The sequence below is a fragment of the Struthio camelus genome, chromosome 3 (genome assembly GCF_040807025.1).
Source record: "Struthio camelus isolate bStrCam1 chromosome 3, bStrCam1.hap1, whole genome shotgun sequence".
Taxonomy (NCBI): Eukaryota; Metazoa; Chordata; class Aves; order Struthioniformes; family Struthionidae; genus Struthio; species Struthio camelus.
The window spans coordinates 108921307-108943678 of record NC_090944.1 but is presented as its reverse complement, the minus strand read 5'-3'; the positions used below and the strand labels follow the sequence as shown (position 1 = coordinate 108943678).

The 22372-nt window shown below is 38.7% G+C and overlaps 1 protein-coding gene across 2 annotated transcripts in view; it reads left to right on the top strand.

Annotated features, from left to right (window-relative positions):
- Window positions 1-6394, top strand: part of PRKCE (protein kinase C epsilon) — a 305131-nt gene extending 298737 nt beyond the window's left edge. For both annotated transcript variants that reach the window (XM_009676282.2, XM_068939624.1), the window contains one exon: window positions 3135-6394. In XM_009676282.2, coding sequence (XP_009674577.1) covers window positions 3135-3281 — 147 coding nt within the window. In that variant the 3' untranslated portion in view covers window positions 3282-6394. The remainder of the gene's footprint in view (window positions 1-3134) is intronic.
- Window positions 6395-22372: the final 15978 nt, after the last annotated feature.

Sequence of the window (22372 nt, the reverse complement as noted above, 5' to 3'; positions counted from 1 at the left end):
TGTAGTAGTTAGGTGTTCTTTTTTTTTTCTGATTACTCTAGCTCCTTCTGTCATTTGAAATTGAAAAGTCAATGTTTTATTTAGGAAAAAAGTTTGAAGACATAAGAAGATTGTGTCCCAAATTCTCAGAAACTGTTGGGTAAATAAACAGAACCGCACCCCTTCACTTACTGCGGTTTTTAGTGATGCAGTTGTCAGCCAATCTAAAGATTTTTCTGTTTTTCTTCATGATTCTTTGAACTTTCAAAGTCAGGTAATAGCAGCAGTTAGTTTCTTTTGTATACTCTCCTTACCTTGCAGATGGTCTTTCTTTTCTCAGGTTCTCTGCTAGGAGACAGCCACAGCCCTTCATACCTTCATCCTGAGCCCTCATGCTGCAACTCTGTATTTGTTCATGCTGTTGGCCTACAGAGCATTCACAACGCAAGAACATTAAAATAGCAGTGCCAGATAGTAGCAGAAATGTGGCCAGACCTGTTTCGTCTTAGCAGATGGGGCCTTGCAAAATAGTCGTAGCTTCAGGAAGAAATTGCATAAGCCATTAAGGGAGGGTTTCTCAAATAAATGTTCCTGTTGGAAAGAGGCACTTGTTATGAGCTCTTTGCCTTTTGTCTTGTATGGCTTAATCCATTCACTTTTGTGCCCTCTGGTTTATTTTATCATACCTGATCAATTGGTTAGTTAGAGACTTGCTAGAGTGTATCCTTCAGATTGCTCCGTATGTGTCCTGTTAATAAGCCCCGTGATTTACATCTATGCTGCCAAAGAGCAAGGGAATTTGTTCTAAATCTAAGACAGAGAAAAGTTTCATTTCCTTCTTCAGTCTTAAAGGCAGATTTTTAGAAATGCTAGGCTTTTAAATCTAAGCACATACCTGTGTGTGTTGTTTCAGAAGTGTTTGGAATTCAGAGTTCTACAGGAAGTGCTATGATTTTCAGTGCAGAGGTTTTAGGTACATCGATGGACAGTTTTTCAAAAGTACGCATCTGTACTTTTTTGCCCCTGACACTTTCACAAATCTCAATGATAGCTTTCTGGAAGAAGAGCTCATTATGAAATAATTGCCCCTAGTAGGGTTTGAAGAATTTACCATCCTATTATTTCAGCTTCAGAAAGGAAATAAAACGTTTTCAAAATATATTCTGTATGAAAAACTGAAAATAATATGTACTATATTTCTTCTCAGTTAGTCCAGAGCTTATTTGCCCTGAATATATAATATAAGTAAAGTAGGAGTATGGTCGCATGTCTTCTGCACGTAACTATCATTCTGAATTTGAATTTTACTTTCTGCAACTATTCACTTACCTCTTTCTGCCCTAGTGACTTCTCCTAGAGCAAACTCATTGTATGAGAGTGTGACAGTACTGTGGCAGGGCATGAGGAAAATGTAGACATAGCTAAAATGTAATGCATTCGAAAATTCGTATGGAATTTCATTCTTATTTTGCAACATTTGCCCAAATGGCGAGGAAAAAACATAATGTCCTTAGCTGTGTCCCATATACTTTATGCAGTTCAAAGTATATGGATCACATACACTTTATGTGCAATCTTTATTACAAAGTAAATATTACAAAGGATTTAAATGCAAACAACATAACCATGTATATGTGTGTGTGTTTATTAAGTCCCTATTCCTTTCCTTTTAATGGAATTTTGTAAAAACAAGATGTGTGGTTTTGGTTGCTTGTACTTTGAAAGTACTTGGTTTACAAGTGGCAGAGAGGTCTTAAATTTTTACTGACCTTTTTTTTTTTTTTTTTGCTACAATGGATAGTGTCTATAAAATTCTTACAAAGCAAGTGGGTCATATTTGCTATAACCATTTTACAGTTGTGAGAAGGAAAACTGTTTGTTTTAGTGCCTCTGTAGAACTGATGGAGAAAATATCTTAGTATGTATGTTTTATAGTAAAATTTATCTATACTGAAAGCAGACATATGTCCCCTTGGACTATCTGAATGTACTTAGTTTGTAATGTATCACTTTATGATTTTACCATTTTATTCTGCAAGTCAAATAGCTATTCTGTTTCTGGTATTGCCTCAATCTTAGACATGTCTAGGATGGACACAAAGACAGTTTTTACAGTGTCAGTGAGCCTGCATTTAGTATCACTCAGGTAACTATTAGATTTCATGGAACAAGAGAAAAGACAGCCAGCCAAAAAAGTATAAAGAGAAACACTTATTCCAGTTCCCTAAAGCTGCACTGCTAACATGGAGCACAAGGACGCTGCAGAGCTCAGGGGAGTGACCTGAGGATGGAACCTTTTCCCCTGTTGACTTGAGTTTTTTACATGTAAGTGGTTACAGATAGTCACTGTCGTCAGTGCCCTAAAGAAAACGAGTTGGCCTTCCCGGTTCCATCTCTACCTAATACGTTTTACCCCGACAAAACGTATACAATTACACCTTACTGAGCTGACTTAGCTGAAAGAGCGATGTGCTTTAGACTTCCCTGGGGAAATCCTGATGTCATATAAATTAATAAGAATTCTGAGATTATTTCTCTGGAGCCAGAATTTCACACTTTGCCATGATTGCTCTGGGTCACGTTCAGCCTGCGTTAAGAAATTTGATTTGCTAGTGTTGAGCTCAAGGATTTTGGCCTGAGATCTGTTGTGAGGTATGCACCTAATTTGAAAGCCAAGCATAGCCAGATGCTTGGCTATGATAATTTAGAGTTGAAACAGATCATTTAGAGTTGAACAGTAGGCCACATTGTGGGGAAATCAGTTCTCCCTGTGCTTCTCATTTGAGATATCATTATATTCAAACATAACAGGAAACGGCCATACCACCTACTATGCCAAATCCTTTCTTAAAACTATTCCTAATCGCAGCTTCCTGCTTTGTCATCATACTGCTATTCCTTCACCTGTCAGAGACCAGTGAGTCTCTGCGAACTCATTTACAGTACTTGCTTCTGTGGCCTTTCCTGAACTCATTTATGGTACTTGCTCCTGTAGCTTCTCTCATACGTCTGTTCTTCTTTGTGTGAAGTAGCTCCTTTTTTATTTCTATCATTCCAGAAAATTCTGCCTATTTGGAGGGGAGGGGGGGGAGGCGAGCACCTTTTGTTTTAATGTGCTATTTTGCCATTCATCTTATTTGTACTTTTCTTCTCAGAAAACCAAAAGGGATGTAAATAACTTTGATCAAGACTTTACGCGAGAAGAACCAGTATTAACGCTAGTGGATGAGACAATTATAAAACAAATCAATCAAGAAGAATTTAAAGGGTTCTCTTATTTTGGAGAGGAGCTACTGCCATAGACAACGTTAGGCGGACAGATGAATGATGCTGCAAGAAGTGATTCTGAAAAGATCGTCAAATTACTGAGACTCAGTAGATCAAGAACTACTTCTCTTACCCTGAGCCCATATCCCCAGTTAAAGTATATATTTATTGTTTTTTCCTTTAATCTTCTGACCTGAAAGCACTCTTAATTTCTGTCTCACAAAGCAATGCAAAACAATTTTGTATCAGAAATTGTAGATGTAACACACTGCCGTATATTTGCAACTTTTCTGTTATTCCTAAGATCTTCCCAGAGGACAAAATTGCATCTTTTTCTTGGAAAATGGAACCATGCTATTAAAAGTGATTTAGCAGATCATGTTATTTAATTGTCATACGTGTTGAAACTAAGAAGGTGAGAACTGTTTCTTCTGCACTGGTGGTTACGGTGAGATCTGTACTACTCAGATATGGAACACACAAGTAATACATTGCCTTCCGGTAAGTGAAGAAGTCTACCTTCCTGGAGGTGGGATTATCGATTACGAATGTTGTAGCGGGTGGAGGTACAAACATAAAGTGACACTGTCCAGAAAAAGAAGTGCAGCTAATTAAGGCTTTTGGTGCAGTTCCTTGTAAAATTCATGGAAAACTTTTAGGACTAAGAGTCACAAAAGTAACTGATATTTTATTTAAAGTAGGAAATCAGATACTGTATGGATAGATATTAAAGGGCTAAAGAATAAAAAGCCTATAGTACTTTAAAGCTATGTATAGCTATACATAGGCATTTTACAGGTTTTCAAGTAACTAGGTGTACTATCCATGTTACAAGGTTTAATATCCATTCAAAAGAACCATTAATGTGATGGCAAGGTTGCAAGTGTTTATAATTAATTTTATATAAAAATTAATTGTAAACATTAGAAATTTGCCTTTTTCCATTGTAACTTAGTTGATAAATAGTTTCTTAATTATTTATATTTATTTTCTCAGCAGTGTGTTACTTTTGCACACTTTTACAAAACCATAATACTACTGTGTTTGTTGTTTTTTATGTTTAAAATCTAAAGAGAAATCTGCTTTTAGAGGACACAAAATAAGGCTACACGTGCATTATGTGGAAGTGTGTTAAAAAACTGAAGATCAAACATTCACAAACTGACATTATTGAAAGTTGTAAATTGATTTTCTTTGTGTATTAATTGAAATGGTAACTCATGTGGACAATATTACTAATGTGAAGTTACCTCCTGTAGATATGCTAACAGTGTTATGTACTTATATTTCCAGGAGTACCCTGTGTTTGTTTTTTTTTTTTTTTTTTGTGTACATGTATCGCTGAGATCATTTTATTATATATTTTACTGGACTGAGTGAGCGGTCATTGGAATCCATTTTAATTGTTGTACATGGATTTCCAGCTGCACAAAAATATATATACTTGTGATTGGCAAAGTGGCACTAAAGAAGCTTTTTTGCCTTTTGTACAGGTGAGATTTTGTATATAGTGTTTGCTGCAAGGCCTGTGGAATTCATTGAATATAGAGGTATCAACTGCTGCATGTTCAGGCATACTATTAAAATGTTAGTCTATGAAAGAATAATTATAATAATGTCCATGTGCAATACTCTTGTATGTGTATTGGTTCAAGTTACTGTCAGAGAGATGAGGTTTTTTGTTATAAAAAGATGTAGACATATATTAAGCTATACTAAATCTCTTGTATAGTTCTCTTCAACTCTATTATGCTATGATAGAGCTAGGAAAGAGAAAGGAACGTTACAAATTGTGGTGGACAAAGTGTGAGTCATTGGCTTTAAGAGATAGTCTCGGTCTCAAGCAGATGAGTTAGTTTGTGTCAGTTTTGTGTCTGGCTGCTCATAGCCTTTGTTACTGATGACAGCATTCAGTTCCATTTTGTTTTGTTTTTAAAACTCAGGTGTAATTATTATATATATTCTTATGATGATTTCAAAATATTAAATATTATGATATATCAATTAATGTGTTGTCTGGCCTACAGGTGTAATAATGGATCAAGCCTTTAGTTTAATTTAATTTATCTTCAGTAATCTTTTGTACTGGGAAAGACTAGCTTCTGGAGCTGAGTACCAGCACAGAAACATCTTAATGATCGCATCATCTCAGTGTTTAAAATTCTTTCTCTTTTAGAAATAGGTTGTAGAACTGCCCATCAGTTTGTGTGTCACTACTGGCTCTGTTGATTTCTCGTCACAGTTAGCTTTTGACATCCAGGCAAGAACTGATCACAATGCTAAAGCTCTCTTTTTTTCATGGGTGAGTAGACTGGCTAGGAAGACAAGGTATTGGATAGTGCACTACTCTTTGTGTAACGAGAGGCCTTTACGTAAAACTATGAGCATTTATTTTGAAGGAATAAAAGCGTCCCATAAAGCTTTTGTAGGTAAGCTCTGTAGTCTGTATTCCCATTTCTAACATGAAGATAATTCGCAAACATTTCTATTTCTAGAGGCCTCAGCACCTGCACTGTTTGGTGGGATGCTAAAAGAAAAGTCAAGGAGATGATAAAAACTTTTGCATGGGCAGATATTTCTTCAATATAAATAGTTAGATTCTCTGCACTGGGTTTACATCAGAAGGTTTGTCTGTTACCTTGAACATTTTTTAAAGATTATTCTTAAAAATGGACATTCTGTTACATTTCTGCCTGTTCTGTAAAATCTTTTTCCTGTTCCTTCTTTGTAAAATGAGTGCAAAATGCCAAAAAGATTATTGATAATAATAATAATAATTATAAAGTTTCCATTGTTTCTTGTTTTTCCTCCCAAATAGACTTTATAAAAAAAGAAAAAGAAACACATTTTTCTCCGTAGACTTAAAAATAATTCTCTCCAAAAAAGGCTTACAAATTACCTCTTTTTAAATTATGTGCAGAATAGCTCTGGCTAAATATAAAATGTATTCAGTTGGGGGGGTAGTTTTTTTTATTGTGAGGATTTATTTGTACAGATTTTTTTTTCTTATGGATGTAATTTGAATCTCTTGCCATTCATTAGTGTTATTTCATCGTAAACATTATTACTGTGCCAAATGTACTGTATTCAAAAGGATGTGAATGTGTATTGTTTCAGAACCTAATAAATACAATGATGTTAAATCTTATTTTTTCCCCAAAGTTTTCATGAGTATTTCCTAATGAGGAGGAAATAAAGATGAAGGATGAATATTTTTTTTGTTACCTGTCCTAGAAAATACCGTGAGCTTGTCTTTTAGGAGTGGACATTTTGCAAAGGAAGGATTTGCCAATAAGAGCCTCATCCTCTGAAGTACTAAACACCCAAAGAGAAACACAGGTAACAGTGAATGAACTCCATTTACCTTGTATCGTTTGCCTCAGATAAGCCAAGCTGGTGAGCTGACAGACTTTTTTATTATTTACTCACTACATAATGGTTACTGAGTCCCTGAATTCGGACTGATCCATCCTGCTTAGCTGCATTGTTAAAACTTACTTCAGTAAGGCGATTCGTGTACAAATGTGTGAGACTGCTTTAGGCTTTAATTGGATTGCATAGCAGGATTAATATTATGCATAAGTTCAATTAATTTAAGTGAGGTCATGCACTTATTAAATTATTCAACTTAATCTTTCAATGTGACATCGTGTGAAATATTTCAAAGTGAGGAAGATATAGAAGGTTGTGTTTCCTTTAGAGCCTTACATACTTTCATTTTTCATGATCTAGATCACCTGTCAGCATACTGTTCTCTGGCAGTGATGCCAGTTAGCTCAAAACTACTGGGTATACTAACTAACTTTAAAAAAAGCATTCCTTAAATTACAAAAAGTGTTTTATTTTACTGACTGCAGCTTTTGCATAATCCTCCATTTTTTTCCTTCACACTGAATCATCTCAAATTCACTGGGTACCTATGAGCAGATCCCAAATCCTGTGTTGAGAGCATGAACATAAACCTCATCACACAGATTTTGCTAGTTGAAAAACTGCATATCATCTTGATTTTCTCGGTGTGTTTGTCAAAATTTAAAGCATGCAAAGAACTTAACTGTCATCCTGCAAACAATAAACGTCGTTGGTCTCCAAATACCTTAATCCATATCATGTTTTCTCTTAATACTGTACTAATTGTCTCACAGGTTTCCAAAATGTAAGTGTTGTGTGCTGAGAAGAGTTTTCATCCGTGATGGTGGACTATAAGATTTGGAGAGATGACAGTCTTTTGAACAGGAATGAGTCTCAGTCTGATTCACTGCACACGTTATAAATGCGGTACTAAAAGTTCAGAGAGAATCTCTGTACATATCCATCTGCTTCTGTGGCCCACCACACTAGTTCACCTCACAGTCAAAAATGTTTTTAGCCTACCAATAGTCTAGCCAGCTACATGAATAAAATAGTATGATAAGCATCTAAACACGCTGATGAAAATCAGAATAAGTATTCAATGGGGAATTGAAGGATTTGAATAGGTTAACAGCTCACAGAAACTGCAGAAATTTTCTTTGGGTCTTCATCTGTACTGTTTGAGCAAGAAAAATTTGAATTAAGAATATGTCCATACTCTATTGTTGCAGGCAAGCAACCAACAGAACTGCTGATGGAGAAAACTTTGGTTCCTGTTCTTCCTTAGTGAAGACCCAACCACACAGACCCCAAAATTGCCTGATACAAAAGCAGATGGAATTTTTCAGCTGCCTGCCTTTATTCAGTGAGGACCTTGGTACTCACATTAGTCTCTCCAGGGTCCTCCAGTGTGGATGCACAGGGATTGAGGCGGGTGTGTAAAGTAAATCAATCACAAATCTAGTCTCCTGGGTTCAGCTTTTTCACTGTGTTTTGAGCTCAAACGAAAGACCAATCTGTCTACTTAAAAATAAAGGCTTATTTTTTTATCCTTGCCTTTTTCTTTTTTAATAATTCCTGGTTTTGCTTTTAAGCCAATACTATTTTCCTTTGGTAAAAATACTAGGATAGAAAGAAATGATTGAAGCCCTGTATTAAATCATTGATGCAAAGACTGCTCCAAACAACTGCGAGAGGTAAAAGGTGTAACACATGCTGTGTGGTTACAGCAGAGAATTTTCAAGGCTGCACCCAAAAACTATGTCTCTACTAAAACATCTTTTAGTTGTCTGATAACTTTCAGTTTAACTTCCCATTGGGGCAAGTTTGCCTCATGGAGCAGGAGCATGGTGCTTTTTACCATTGTGTGCAGACCTTTAAAATCTTTCTGGGTTGTAGGGAGGATAGTTTCTGTCATAGGAGATCAGTATTGTCCATTGGAATTTCAGGTCTGGAAATTCCAAGCACGACAGTAGGAATTTTCAAAAGCCAGGATGTCAGCTATGTATTAGTGTAACAGATCGGGTCTACCTTCTAACTTTTGTTAACTTTTGTAGATCATATTTTCCAGTCTGACAGTGATGTGGACACCATTATCTACGAAAACCAAGGATTTTAGCTATTGCTGTGATTCTCTGCTGATTTCAGAACCAGTATGATAATCTGCTAAAGGAAGATTCTAGCTTTTTAATTCATGCATTGGTTTCTTGCTCAAAATTTGACAACAGGTAACAGAAATCCGTTTAGGATGCTAAGTTAATTCTTTGTGATATTTATATTACACAGACATAGTTGCTGTAATGAAGTCATAGTATTTTCCATTGGTGGTTTAAGGTAGTACCAGTCTCTCCTACGGCTTCTATAGCTACAAATAGGGGCTAAGATTTCTCTCTCCATAATAAATGAATACACAGTACTCCTCATGCCTCTTGCCATTCATGTCACTAATCTGGTGAACACAGTAAAACTAGGTTGTATGACAGTCTTACCTTGGGGTAATCTTTTCACCTTTTTAAACTTCTAAACATCATAGACCCAAAACTCCAAAGTTGTAGGAGATGCAGTATATGACTGCAGTCTCTTCCTGCAAAGAGGAAGAGAATTCCTCTTGAAATGAGTTGAAGAAAAGAAGCAATCACTGAGCCCTAGCCTACAAAGTGAAAATTTTCTATTCAGTCAGACTTCTGAAGATGAAGGAGTAGGCCTGGTGTGAACATGGAGAATCCCGGGCATGAGGAGAAAACAGTGAGAATGAATTAGATCAAGGCGGATCTCTTTTAGGAACAAGAAGGCAAAATGTTTCATCTGCGAGTCATAAATAAGATATCATCAAAAGAAGGGATGAGCAGCCGTATGGAGTCAACCCAAATATCCCTTGGGTCAAATAGCCTATTCTTGTCAGTGGTTGGTAGCTTAACCACTAATGTACATCAATTACAACTCAAAAACTGTTGGTTGTGACTATAGCTGCTAAAGCAGTATAACCAATAGGAAATACCCGTGAAAAAATATGAAAGAATAAGAAAGTGTAAGGTGGTATTCTTCTTGCCTGTGGCAGTTCGTAACTCCATGGCTTCATAAAGCAGATGGTGGTGTATTTATTATGTTTAATATCTCTGAATTAGTTTTCTTTTGACTAATCAGGTTTTGGACCATATAAACTTCTGGCATGCAAAACATTGTGTGGGAAAGAGTTCCACAGCTAAACTACTCATTGTGTAAAAAATTGTCTCCTTTTGTTTATTTTGACCAGCAACCTTATAATTCCATTTTGTGCTACCTGAGTCTTTTTCTTTGAAAGAGAATAAACAATCATTCACTATTCACCTTTTTCATGCCACCACAAAATTTATAGATCCCTGACACGTTCTTCCTCAGCCATTTCTTTTTCAGACAGAAGAGTCTTTCCCTGTCTATAAGAAGGCTTCATACAGAAACATTCCATATTTTTTGTAATCTTTGTGAACTTTGTCTGAATCTTTTCTGGGTCTACTTTCCCTTTCAAAGACAGGGGCACTAGAATTATATGTAGCATTCAATATGTGAATGCAACATGGATTATTATAATGATGACTGGTGTGTTCTTTTTTTGTTTTCTGTTACATTCTTATATTTTTTTTAGTCTAAGTTTGTTCTCAATTATTTTATAGTTCTTCCCAGATTAGTGTAATTTGTAAACCTAATGGGCATGCTCTGTATTAGATTCTTCAGTCACAGTGAAAATAGGTTCTGCCCAGGACATAATTCAAATAGGTTAAATGGGAATTTTACCAGTGCAAAACCCTCCTTCAGTGCACATTTCCATTTTAGCAGTAAACCTTTGATGGTCACCCTTTCAATATGGTCTTCCAACTGCTTTTGTACCCTATATTTAACTATCCTTAGACGGTCTTCCCCTGCCTTGCATATTAAAACATAGTGTGCAACAAAAATCTTTCCAAAATCAATATATAGGACATGCTCTATTCCCCTCCAATTCACAGGGGCTGTTACTCTGTTCTTGCATATTCTTTTGGCATGTTAGCCACAATGAAGGGGAGAAAAATAAAGGTCTTTGTAGCAGATTGGAAAAATGCGTATATTGCCAAAATAATTTTCACTCCGTCTTTCTTTTACCTCAGCACTGCTGTGGAAGCAGGAGATAAGAGCAGCAGCCTGAGGTGGAACACAGGCTACCACTGTAAATATTGTGAAACGGTTGCACAAGATTCTATCCAAAATTTGGAAAAGCATTAAAGAACTTGTAGGTTTGTACACATATGTTTAATACTTGGAAAAAAAAACAACGATTAGGGAGAAAGTCAGTGACCTGGAGTCTATTGCTGATTTGGGCACTGCATTAAGAACTGAATTGAGCACTGAATACGCTTGTCATCGCCATCTGATACTACCAATTTGATCTTGTGTCTTATGTACTACAGGAAGTATCGTGAAGATAAAACAATGCCAGTAATAGGAAGAGTCAATGCTATATTGATGCTTGTCTGTGCCAATGTGCCTTCTCACTTCTCTAAGTCTAGTAAGACAAAATGTTACACAAACGTGCCATTTTTGTGTATTGTTATGAGTAGGTAAGACTTTTAGGATTGTGGTAAGATGTTACCTTTATGGAAATAAAGTTAGCGTTGAGCTGATTCCCTAAAAAGGACCATGGTATGCATACCTGCCCACAAGACTATGCTGTTACTAAGTTTTAATTTAAGTGAAAAAATAGGAAAATTCAGCCTTCGTTGATTTCGGTTTTGTTTGTTTTCCACTCTAGTTATTCTGTGTATCCATAGTTAGTATGTGATGTAATGCCCTTGTAAATCAGTCTGTTTGTGTTAAGGATTACATAAAAGCTAGGAGATCACAAATATGTCCTCATGCCATCTTTTGCATGAAGACTGAAGTAATCAAGCTTGGGTGATCCTCCAGCCGAGACTTACACTAGCTGAAGTTATACATTATGGCAGAGGCAGTCTTAGCAAGTCATTGGTCACCAAAAGGGGAAGATCTTGTTGCTATTAGCTTCCCTGCCCTTTCTAAGCCATGCATTTTTGCTACAGGCCTCGCACTGCTCTGGTACTCACTGACCCCCTCTGTGGGCTTATTCAACTCACTAATGCAACAAACAAAGAAAGAATTATTTTCTGCAAATGGATTTTCATCAGCAAATTCTGTTGACCCAGCAAAGAGTCTGATGAGCCCCAGATCTGCGACAAGGGAGGGGTTGTGATCCAGGATTGGTGCAACTTGGAAAAGGAAGAAACGCAACTCCTGCTTCTGCATCCCCAAGCTGGCAGGTTAGCTTGTCCACCATATGTAACTATACCCTGTTGGGAACAGGCGAGACATTCCTTGAGTGACAGTAAATACATCCCTGCTCAAGTATGTCTATCAGAGGGAGACAATTACTGAGAGAGAGACTGCAATGTCTGCATAAAGGTTGTCTAAATGTCAGAAATATGTTACTCATTAGCTTTTGCATAAAAAAAAAAAAAAAGCACATTTGCCTAAGCAACCTTCTGTTTTCCTTTACAGAAGTGACATGGTATTTAAAACTTTAGATTTGTGCAAAGGAAGAGATGCTATTATGGCCATTTTGCAAATGGGCAAACTGAAATCAGGTGAGATGATGATTTGTTTGTTGTCATGTAAGTATAAAGTCAGCAGAAGTGCTAGAAAAAAGCATAGATGAAACTAATCACTGCGTGCTCTCACTGTATTAGTGTCTTTCTGAGCATAAAGTGTTTTCAAACAGTGCTTCTCCAAGTATCTGCTGGTGGTCTCCCATTGAAAGGCTTCATGGCTGCTTGGTGTCCTTTAGTTCTTCTTTTCAGTTGCTAAGTCAAAAAACAAAAGTTGTGTGTAATCAGATACAGCCGTTGATGTATAAAGGAGGTGGTCTTTTGGCTTTACAAATGGGAGAAGAGGTATCTGTGAGATAAGCTTTTTATTGAGAAATGGTCACACCCAGACAAATTTTGAGGACTTCTAATCCCTGCATGTTCTAGGAAAGCAGTTTAGTCAGAGTCTTTGGTACATCAAAAAAAAAAAATTTGTGTTGATTTTTGGTTAATGAGCAGTGAGAAGTAGGTGAAGATGTAAGGCACATGCAGGCACATTATTCTAAATAAGGATGTGGTTGATTAAGTTAGGTGAAGCAGATGAGGGCCAAAGAGATTCTGCAAATCTCACTTAGGTAAATGTTTATATTAGGGTGGGGATAGCTGTCCTATTTAGAAGCACGCTTAAGACCTTTAAACTTTACTTGTTAGGATAATGTAGAGACATTTGTTCTTTGATTAAATGATATGCTAACTCCTTATATGCTTGTGCATTGTAACTGCCTTCTATTATGCTTCTTTAAAGGACAAGGTCTGAACGTGTAGACCCTGAATTCTGCTGTTGTGAGGCCTGTTCACAGTTGCAGCCCCACTGAAGTAAAAGATTGGGTGAAATCCCCCAAGCACAACCTCCTACCTGCTGAGCTGTTCAGTGAGGCCCTAGATAACCCCCCAGATCAATTCTCCCAGTGTGCAGGTATCTCATGGAGAAACTAGTGTTCTACAGTAGATTTTTTTCAATGCCTTTCTAGACCCAAAGATAGGACCAATCTTTTAGGCAGCTGCCACAATGATATTCTATGTTTAGGCACTTCTAAATATAATCTATGACATGTGTACCCCCATTCAAAATATATTTGGTCATAGAGAAATTATGCTAAAATCATCAGTGTATTCAGTCTAGCAAATATGGGCCGTAAACCGCTGATCCCAGGTCCACATTGCAGTGAGTCCCTCATTTTGTTCATTACATAATCATCTTACGAGAGTCAGATATGAGAACACTACCTCCCATTGCAGATCCCCAGTAGTGGCAGCGGCTGGATACACCTATTGACTTAAGTGGGAGGAAAAATGGAAAACTCTGCAGAACACCATTATTCTGGGAAGTCGAAGGGCTACAAAAGCGGCATTAAACCATCAGTCTTTAATATCACCAAAGAAATCTCATTCCCCCAGGAGTAAAGTTGCATACAGTATCTTCTCAATATCATCTCGCTGAAAGCCCTGTGTACTATTAGCCATTAACCTTTTGAGTGGCCTGTGTCCAGTGGTGAACTGTCAAGATGCTCATCTCAGTTGCATTATCCCTTTTTTTCATTTACTTGCTCTTACACACTGCAGGAACATTTCACAGGGGAGAATAGTTCTGCTGCCATGTATTTGGTTGATACACTGAGAGGGGGTCTCCAGCTGGGAGACATCAAATATGAGAGCTTTACTGATGTTTTTGTTCTTGTTAATATTCCTGTTTGTGGTGGAAGAAGAGTCTGAGTGATGAAGAAGAGTGGAGAGTATTAATTTTCATTTACTGAGCTGTCTAGCAATAATTTGAACCACCCACACGGCTGAACAACTTGATTTCAGATCTGGAGAGGTTATCAACACCAATAAAAAAGCAGTCGTCATACAGTTTAAATGTTATGCGTGGGCAAAAACTCCTGGTATACCCCTCATATGCAAATTGAGAGTATTTCTATAACCTCTGACCATGCTTGTAAACAGCAGATTCCAGGAATTCTACTTGAAACTATACATTACTGAGGCAAAATTGTACTTAGCAGTAAACATTCTTTCCTAAGCAAAAGAATCTGGAAGTGGAAGAATGCAAGACCTTGAGATGTAATGCTGATTCTGAGGAAACCGCTGAGGCCATCTCCTGTCTAACATCTGGGAAAACACCCACCCTTTAGGAGCTTCCGGTGGAAATATGTAAACCACATATGGATATAGTGTGTGAGCACCTCGTTAACATGTTATCAGACATTCACAGATGGCAGCTGTGCAGTACTAGGAGTGAGTGGACATGCAATCTAAACTTGCTCTGGCATGAAATGGGAAGTCATTGAATGAATTCAAAGAGCTAAGTGGAAAGACAGTCATTTTAATGACAGCAGAAGGACTGAGAAAAAGTAGATGAGAATTGGAGAGGCAGAAAAAGTAGTAGTCCAAAATGAAAAATCCCCTTGGAATGAGAGTGCTTTCCAGTAATCACAGAGAAAGGTAAGATTACTGAAAGAGGATTGAGGGAGGACACAGGAACCTTGGATAGAACCTAAGTGTAGGAGGGAATAAGAAAAACTCAAGAGTGGATGTCTGTGCTTTAAAGACCCAAGATATGCCCAGGTTTGTTTCAAAAATTGCTAGCGTGGGTACCGTTACCTAAGCAGCACTGCCTCCTATTCAAATATTTAACTGGCGCCTGAGGGAGGGGAGTTTACAGTCAGCACAGCATTTGATGTGGCTGCTGATTACATTGCTAGGGGTAACAGAGCTAGCTAGTTTAAAGCTAGTTCAGGGTGTCTATGCATGAGTTCCAACGCTGTTGTTGAGGTATATTGGAGGTACACCTAAAGAAAAACCTAACAGTTGTCGTGTCCACAGGAAACACGCCACATCGTCTGTTCCATTAGGATTACCACTCTTTCATCATCTCCTTTCCAAAAATATATTCATCAGGCTCTCACATGCAGCTCTTTTAATGGAAGGGCATTACAGTTAGATCCAGTAATGTGATGTTTGTGAAACACAGCAAGAAATCCGAGCTTTAACACGTGTCTATTAACAATCTAGGGCAGATATTGTGCTAGATATTGTGTGTGTGTGGTTTTTTTCCTCCCAAGAGGTGGATTGTTGTAATGTAAAATAGAATGAAGCTCATTTATGGGTGTTGCGTGCTCATACAAGGAAAATAAGTGTGTTTCTTCATGATGGAAAATTCAACAAAAGGTGAGGAAATCGTAAGCTACAAAACTGACGCGCACTGCAATGACAGTCTACAGCTATGAGCCCATTGCCGTTCCACCAAATGGAAACACTAATTTTTTCTGTGTTGTGCTTTGTTTATTCAGTAATGCAAAAAGCTTATTCATCAAAGGCAAAACAAAACAATGCAACAAAACAGATATAAGATAAGTCATTATCTTCAATCTAGAATATAAAAATTTACGCTGGAGAAGAAACTGATCATGTATTCAGAGTATTTTCATTTACCAGCAGTCAAACTTTTACTCTGTATTTGCCTAATTTTTCAGACTAGCGAGCATAGTAGAGCAAGTTAACAGAAGAGATGCTTTATAATACCCCCTCCCTTCTTTTTTTAGCGGGAGAGCCCAAAAGTTCTTCTACAGGTGTGGTGTGTTGAGATAGTTAAAGCAGACTGTCAGCTCTTAGTTGCTGAACGGGGTGATCCTGCCCTTCTGTCCCTGCTCTCAGCCTCATGGTCCCAACTTTATGGGCACTGTGAGCCAGGATTCAACCGTGCTAGGTGCTGTATAAACACAGAGGCAGTGCTCCATTCCTCCGCTGTGCTTTTCAGTTCCCTGCATAGCTCGTATGTGAAATGGTATAGGTCAGCATCCACTCTCTTATTTACAATGTGTAGAGAGTATTAACCACACTCCACTGCATAAAGAGGGCAGTCTCCCTTCCTGCCTCTTGTAGTTTCCTGTTCCCACCGCTTTCTTTGTGCTAGCTCTGGCAATTGTCTGACCTCTTTTGAGACAATCCAGTTTGCTAACCTGACAGAAAACTACTCACTTTTTTGTGAGTCAGTTTTCTGCCGTTTTAGGAGGCTGAATTAGTTCAGCAAGGGATGGGGTGCATGCCAGACCCAATAAAAGGGAAGTGGTGAGATCATGGAGCTGGGAATGGTGGGGTGGGAGAAAGAGAAAAGACACTGTTGGGAGTGGTATCTCAGGTTACCTTACCCTTTCTTAACTATACCGACTCAGGGCACTCAGTTGCAAAGATGAGAAATATCTGAAGGAAACCATGCTGGTGAATCAGTGAATATTGCCCTATTTGAAACAGTACTGGTCCGGTGCTGGCATGCTGAATTATGATGTAGTTGCTGAAAAGGTAGTAATTCCAATGAGATATAAACAAAGTTCTTGAAAGGTGGATTTAAAAATATATATATTTAACAAGAAAATGCACAACTTTCAGGGGGGAAGGGATTAAGATAAAATACAACAACTAGATGTCCTACCCAACAAAAGTGAAGGAAGAGTTGCCAGTGATTCCTGTCAAGAATGTCTTGTCCACAGCTAAGCAGCCTATCTCAGCATCAGGGCTGAACAGCAACCATCCTTCCCACTCTGACATGAAAAAAGGTCACCTAACTGGATATGACCTACTGGCATACTCTCTGCAGCCCTTATGCGTGTGACATTTGGACCAGAATCCAGAATTATGCTCAGTGCTTTACAAACACAGGCATACATTCCTTCAGCACTTCTCAAGCTTCTGCACTGCAGAACTGGTGCAGGTCAGCACTCGCTCTCCTACTTGCCGACTGTGGAAAGTAATAAATTATGTGGCTGACAAAACTATACTATTTTAATAGAGGGTTTTTTTTACCAACAGACATTCTTAGCTTTTTTCCAAGATGTAGACCCTAAATACTCCAGAGGGACACTATAGATCTTCAGTAAGTATCTCTGCAGCAATATTCAAAGACCTCAGCATGTTTAACATTTCACCAAAAGAGTCGATGAAGTAACAGCTGCTTTTCTGCAAAGGTATCTTCGTTTCTGTGCCTTCCATGGAATGGGAATGGGATTTATTAGCCCTTTCCAAGTCCTCAGCTCGTAGCTCGCCTAGCCTCAGTTAGTAAGATGATGGAAGAGTGAGTTCAGTGGTTCAAAGCACAGGGAACGGAGAGCCTGCCCTGTGATGTGCATAGCAGCCTCAGGTTTCAAGAGGAAACAGAGCACTCAAATTCAGCGGAGTGGAAGGCATGCCAGATGTGAAAATCAGCACCTCAAAGAGCCCTGCAAAAGCACTAAGGTATTTGTATCTCATTCTCCTAAGTAACTTGGAAATTCAAAATTAGTTGTCAGAAACACTGTCTCCCTGGTGTGTGTGTGTGTGTTTGCTTTGATTTTAGTCTATTTCTGGCTATTTTCCATCTGATATGATTCATTTATTTTTCCTTCAACGCAATTTTGTCTCTTCCCCCATCTTTCTCATTTTTTTTTCATGTCAACAGCTGGAGATTGAGCTGTTGGGTGAGGTTCCTTCCTACATTGTACAGTGTTATCCATTGACCCAGTGCCTGCTGTGACTTTGGCTAAGATAATACAATTCATTCAGTGTCATTCACAGCAGGGGCAGAGAAGAAATTGTTTCATTACAGGAGCGCAGAACAATGATAATGCTACCAACTATATATAAACACAGAGCACTAGTTGCCCATCAGCCAACATTTAATGGGGAGGGAAGGCTGAGTGAATTTCCTGTGCTACCTCCCTCTGCCAAAATGCCTCCCGAAAGAACAGACTTCCAATGTTGCGCTTTGAAAGTTCCAAAACTTGTGATCCAACTGTTGAATTCATATCCCCTAGACTGTAAATCACAGCTCTCCTAGCCTGCAAAATGATACCAGCTGACTGCAGAGTGAGTGAAAAGAATTGCATCAGACTCCAGAAACAGTGAAGTAATTCATCTCTCTGATTTGGCAAAATGTTTTAATAGGTACAAACACTGACTGAAAGAAAGTGCTGGCAGTCTGCCTTGTTGTACTACCTCACTCTGCTTTCCTTCCCCACAACCCCCTTTTCCCCTCCCTGAAAAAAGTGAGTATATTAAAGGAAACAGATTTACCAAAATCACAATCCTGCATGTGAGCCAGCAAGTTTTCACAGTAGTGCAGTCACTAGCATGTGCTCCTGGAACATACCACTTCGGCTATCAAAGAGAGACTTGATCAAGAGGCTAATGAGTGTTCTGAGCAGCAACATTCATCCCTCAGTTTGCTTTGAAAGCTAGTTTCCATGTACAATAAAAGTAGCCATACACTTTTGTGCAACTGCTATCCAATATTCACAATGAGTGATTCTAAGTGAAAGGAACTACTGATTCATTTAGTCATCTTCTGTCACAGATGCCCAATGACCAAACACTAATTGACTCTTTGAAATCTTTTTCAAAGCAGATCTGTCCGAATAGAAAGAAAAAAAAATTACTCCAAATACTTGTGGTTTTGTCGGTAGCTGTTGGGACTACTGATCAGTCCCCTGCTATTCTTTGGAGATAGGAAATGTGTTTGAGATTTGCAGTAGAAAGAAACAGATGAATTGGTCTTGCAAACTGATCCCTAAATTAAGGAATCCATATTGATCCCACAATTACCAGTGAAAAACCACACTGTGGGGATTTTGCTCTGTAATACTACTGTATATCATGTAAGGAAAGAATAGACCAGATTAGGTCTTCTGCTATTGGTTTAACAGGGGTGAAGCAGCAAGGCTGATTCCTCAGACTTATGACTTAGACCAGAAAGTCTCAAACACAATTGCCCTGAGTCCTAATACATCGGCGTTGTAAATACTCCAGAACCCTCAGAAAAGCGACTGAGCTTATTAGAGGAGGAACCGTTTCTTCTGCTTTTCCCTGCTGGAATAAGGTCAGTACTCTGCCATCTCTCCTTCCTTCTTGAGACCTTTAGAGGATGAAAAAACTTAATCTCTTACTCCCGGCTTGGGAGAGGATGAGAAGGCCCCAGCACTGTGTCTCCTATTGGTTTTGGATGGCTGGTGGCTATTTTCCTCATGGAGAAAGACCACACATGCTATTCTTTCTCCCCGTCTGCATGCTGGGTGAGATCGCAACAGCTGCCGCCTCTGACATCTACATCTTGTTTTTTCATGTGGGTTTTTTTTTTTCTTGCCCTGCCCTGCCTTGTCCTCCTGGAGTGTATGAACCGCTCTCTCTTGCCACAAGACAGAGGCAATAGAGGACACAGTGAGAACAAGCACACACTTGCTTCACAGGCGCAGCTCACTAGCAGCATTGGGCAGGGCTGTTGTCACAGAAGTGCTTCTCCTGCACTCGGAACAGTAAAGGAGCTGTGTGCTTACTAGAGATCTGCGAGCTGTGTTGTTTAAGTGAGGCCCTTAGCAGTGTTGTTTGGATTGCCATATGGAGAGGCGTCTGACCAGGGTTTACTCGTATGTCCTCCCCTTTGGTGTGTTGTTCGTCATGTTGATTTTTTTTCTCTTGCTGTTCTTTTTCGTTTGGTCATTTGAAATTTGAAAGAAGGCATTTTTTATAAGGATCTAGAAATGCCTAATTTTTGCTCTGACTGTAAGCTTTAATATTGCTGATATCCATCACATTTACTTGTTGCTTGACATGTCAGCGTGAATATATACAACTCTCTTTCCTGAGGGTAACTGAAATGACAGATGATTTCATTGTTAGGTGTACAATAGGCATAAGTACAATGGAAAAGAAGGGCTGACATCTGCTATGGTGATATGTTTTCAAAAACATGTATTGTCATCTCTTTCTGTTGTGTGTTATGCAATGATAATTAGGAGTGGCAAAGTGAGCATCAGTTTGACTGCTTGAGAATGATTCAGAGTTTCCATTCAGCAATCTGTATAATATAAAAGCCTTCCAGTGTCTGATAGAGCAGTAAGTATGTTCGGATACCACATCTTTCTGTTTTTGAAGTTGTGTGCTACCTGGGCAAAGACAGCAAAGGGACTGCTATTTACATGAATTGAAATCTAGCAGTCCTTACTTAGGTGAACTCCAGTTGCCTCCATTCTGTCTGTGAAATGTCCACAGAGTGATCTGCCCTGGAAGTGCCTCAGGTTAGTTTTCTGTGCCACATGTTTTATCGCTCCTGGTATTCTACCCTTAGCGTGAAGTTTCCATCGTGTTTCACACCCACCGAATGCCATGCAGTGAAAATTATAATACTGTAATGACTGTTCAATGACTAACCTGTATCTGAATCATAATGTTTACATCTCGGCTGAATTTGACTCATATTCCCCATTTGAAAAACTGCTACAAGCCCAGATATGATAGTTAATAAAGTAACACTTTACCCACTTGAAATATTAACTTGTATTCTCTATCGATAGCTATATTTCTAAGCAGCTCAGGATCCCATTGTGTGGGAGATGTACATTTTTAGGTAACATGGTAGTTCTTGCCCTAAAGCCCATTTCTAATCTAAAAAAGAGAGAGAACAAGAAGTTGAGAAAAGCAGTGGAAGGAATAAAAGGGCTGTATTAGAAAAGGTAGATTCTAAATCAGTAGCTGCAGTCATAGCTGTCAGCACACCTCAATGCTTTATGTGCATTATACAGAAAGTGAGTTTTGAGTGGGGAGCTGAGAGAGATGTTAAAGGTGGTGCTTACAAAATAAGAGCTGATTCTCTATGTAAAAGGCAGTCTGGGAAGAAGTAAAAGCATTGGCAAGAGAACCAGATGTTGTTGGCAGAGCAAAGAATAGGGCTGATCTTGTAATGAGATACAGATCACAGCAGGAGATGGGAGCTGAGTTGTGAAGAGATTTCAGAGAAAAGGCAGAGAAGTTGTATTTCCTTTCCCATCATAGAGAATTTCATTTTCTTAACAAACGTCTCGCACTACTTGTGTTACCCGAACGTGTGCTCTCTGGTGTATTTGTGCCCCTCATACCCTATGAGCTAAGGAAGAGTTGTGTTCATTGTTTTACAAGTAATGACTTAATGATTTACCAATTCAGCCTTTACATACGTAAAGTTATTTTTCCTGCCTAGGGATGGCTGCTGTACTCCTAGCCTTCTAAGGACGGGTAAGAATTCTCCATGTGGAGGTGGCTTATTACTCAACCTTCTCATTTGTGCTGTTGGGGAGGTCCTGGTAACAGCTTTCCTGCTGCACTTGAGTTTGGAAGGTTTTTGCCTCCCCCACAGCATGTCTAGAGAGGCACGTTGTTCGTGTCACAGGTGCAAGCTGTTAAGCAGCAGCACAGACCTGTGCAGGGCCATAATGAGCCCCACCTGTGCCAAATCCAGCAGTCAGGGCTAGTGAGGGCTGGCGTGGCTACAGCAGGGTCTTGGTGGTTATGGCAGGTCAAGCTCTGCAGTCAGGTCCTCGGTGTGTGGTGGTGTTTGGTCAGAAGATTTGCTTTTGTCCTTGTCCTGAGATGCTTTTGCAGTTGTATGTGCTGGAGATATACAGGTATAGCGGCAAGCTGTAAGGTTGACTTTTGCAGTGCTTGTGTGGGGGGTGAGTTTGAAAAGGAAAAAAAAAAGCTGTATATGTGAGAACTTAGGACAGATTTCACCAATCTCTTCATTTTGTTGAAAGAGGTGACTTTATTCTGGAATGTATCAGGGGATTTCATTGTTCCCTTGTAAAACTTCTGATATGGGAGCTGTGTGTGTCCCTGCTACAGTCTACATACAATACCTATTCAGGATTTCCAATACTTTTCTAATACAATGAATTTGGAGATTTGGAGTTACTACTACGTGAACTATTAGCTGTGATAGCAGATAGGAGTTTCACTCAGGCTTCTGTTGTAATAGGTTTTATTCAAATGCAAACTCTGTGCTTGTTACTTGTACAACTCAAAAAAGGACTTACTAGTTATCATTGCTAAATAAAAGGTGTCTTGTGCTTTGTGAGCTCTGTGGTAGCATAGAATATGGTTTAAAAAATAAAGAGCATGTTGCTTCTCTCATTGTTATGAAATGAATTTACTGAAATGTATTGAAAGAATCTCTTACGTGCTTATCAAAAAAAATGTGTCACGGCTTTACTCTATTTAATCCTTCTACCTCTGTTCTTGGAAGAAATTAGCCTCATGTTTTGCTTCACTATACGCTGGCATGTAAGGTCTTTTCTAATGATTAATTTCATCAGAAAAGTAAAACTATCTAACATGAGCTAGTGAAGATATACTTGTTTGCTCCTCAAGATATACATGTAACAGTAAAG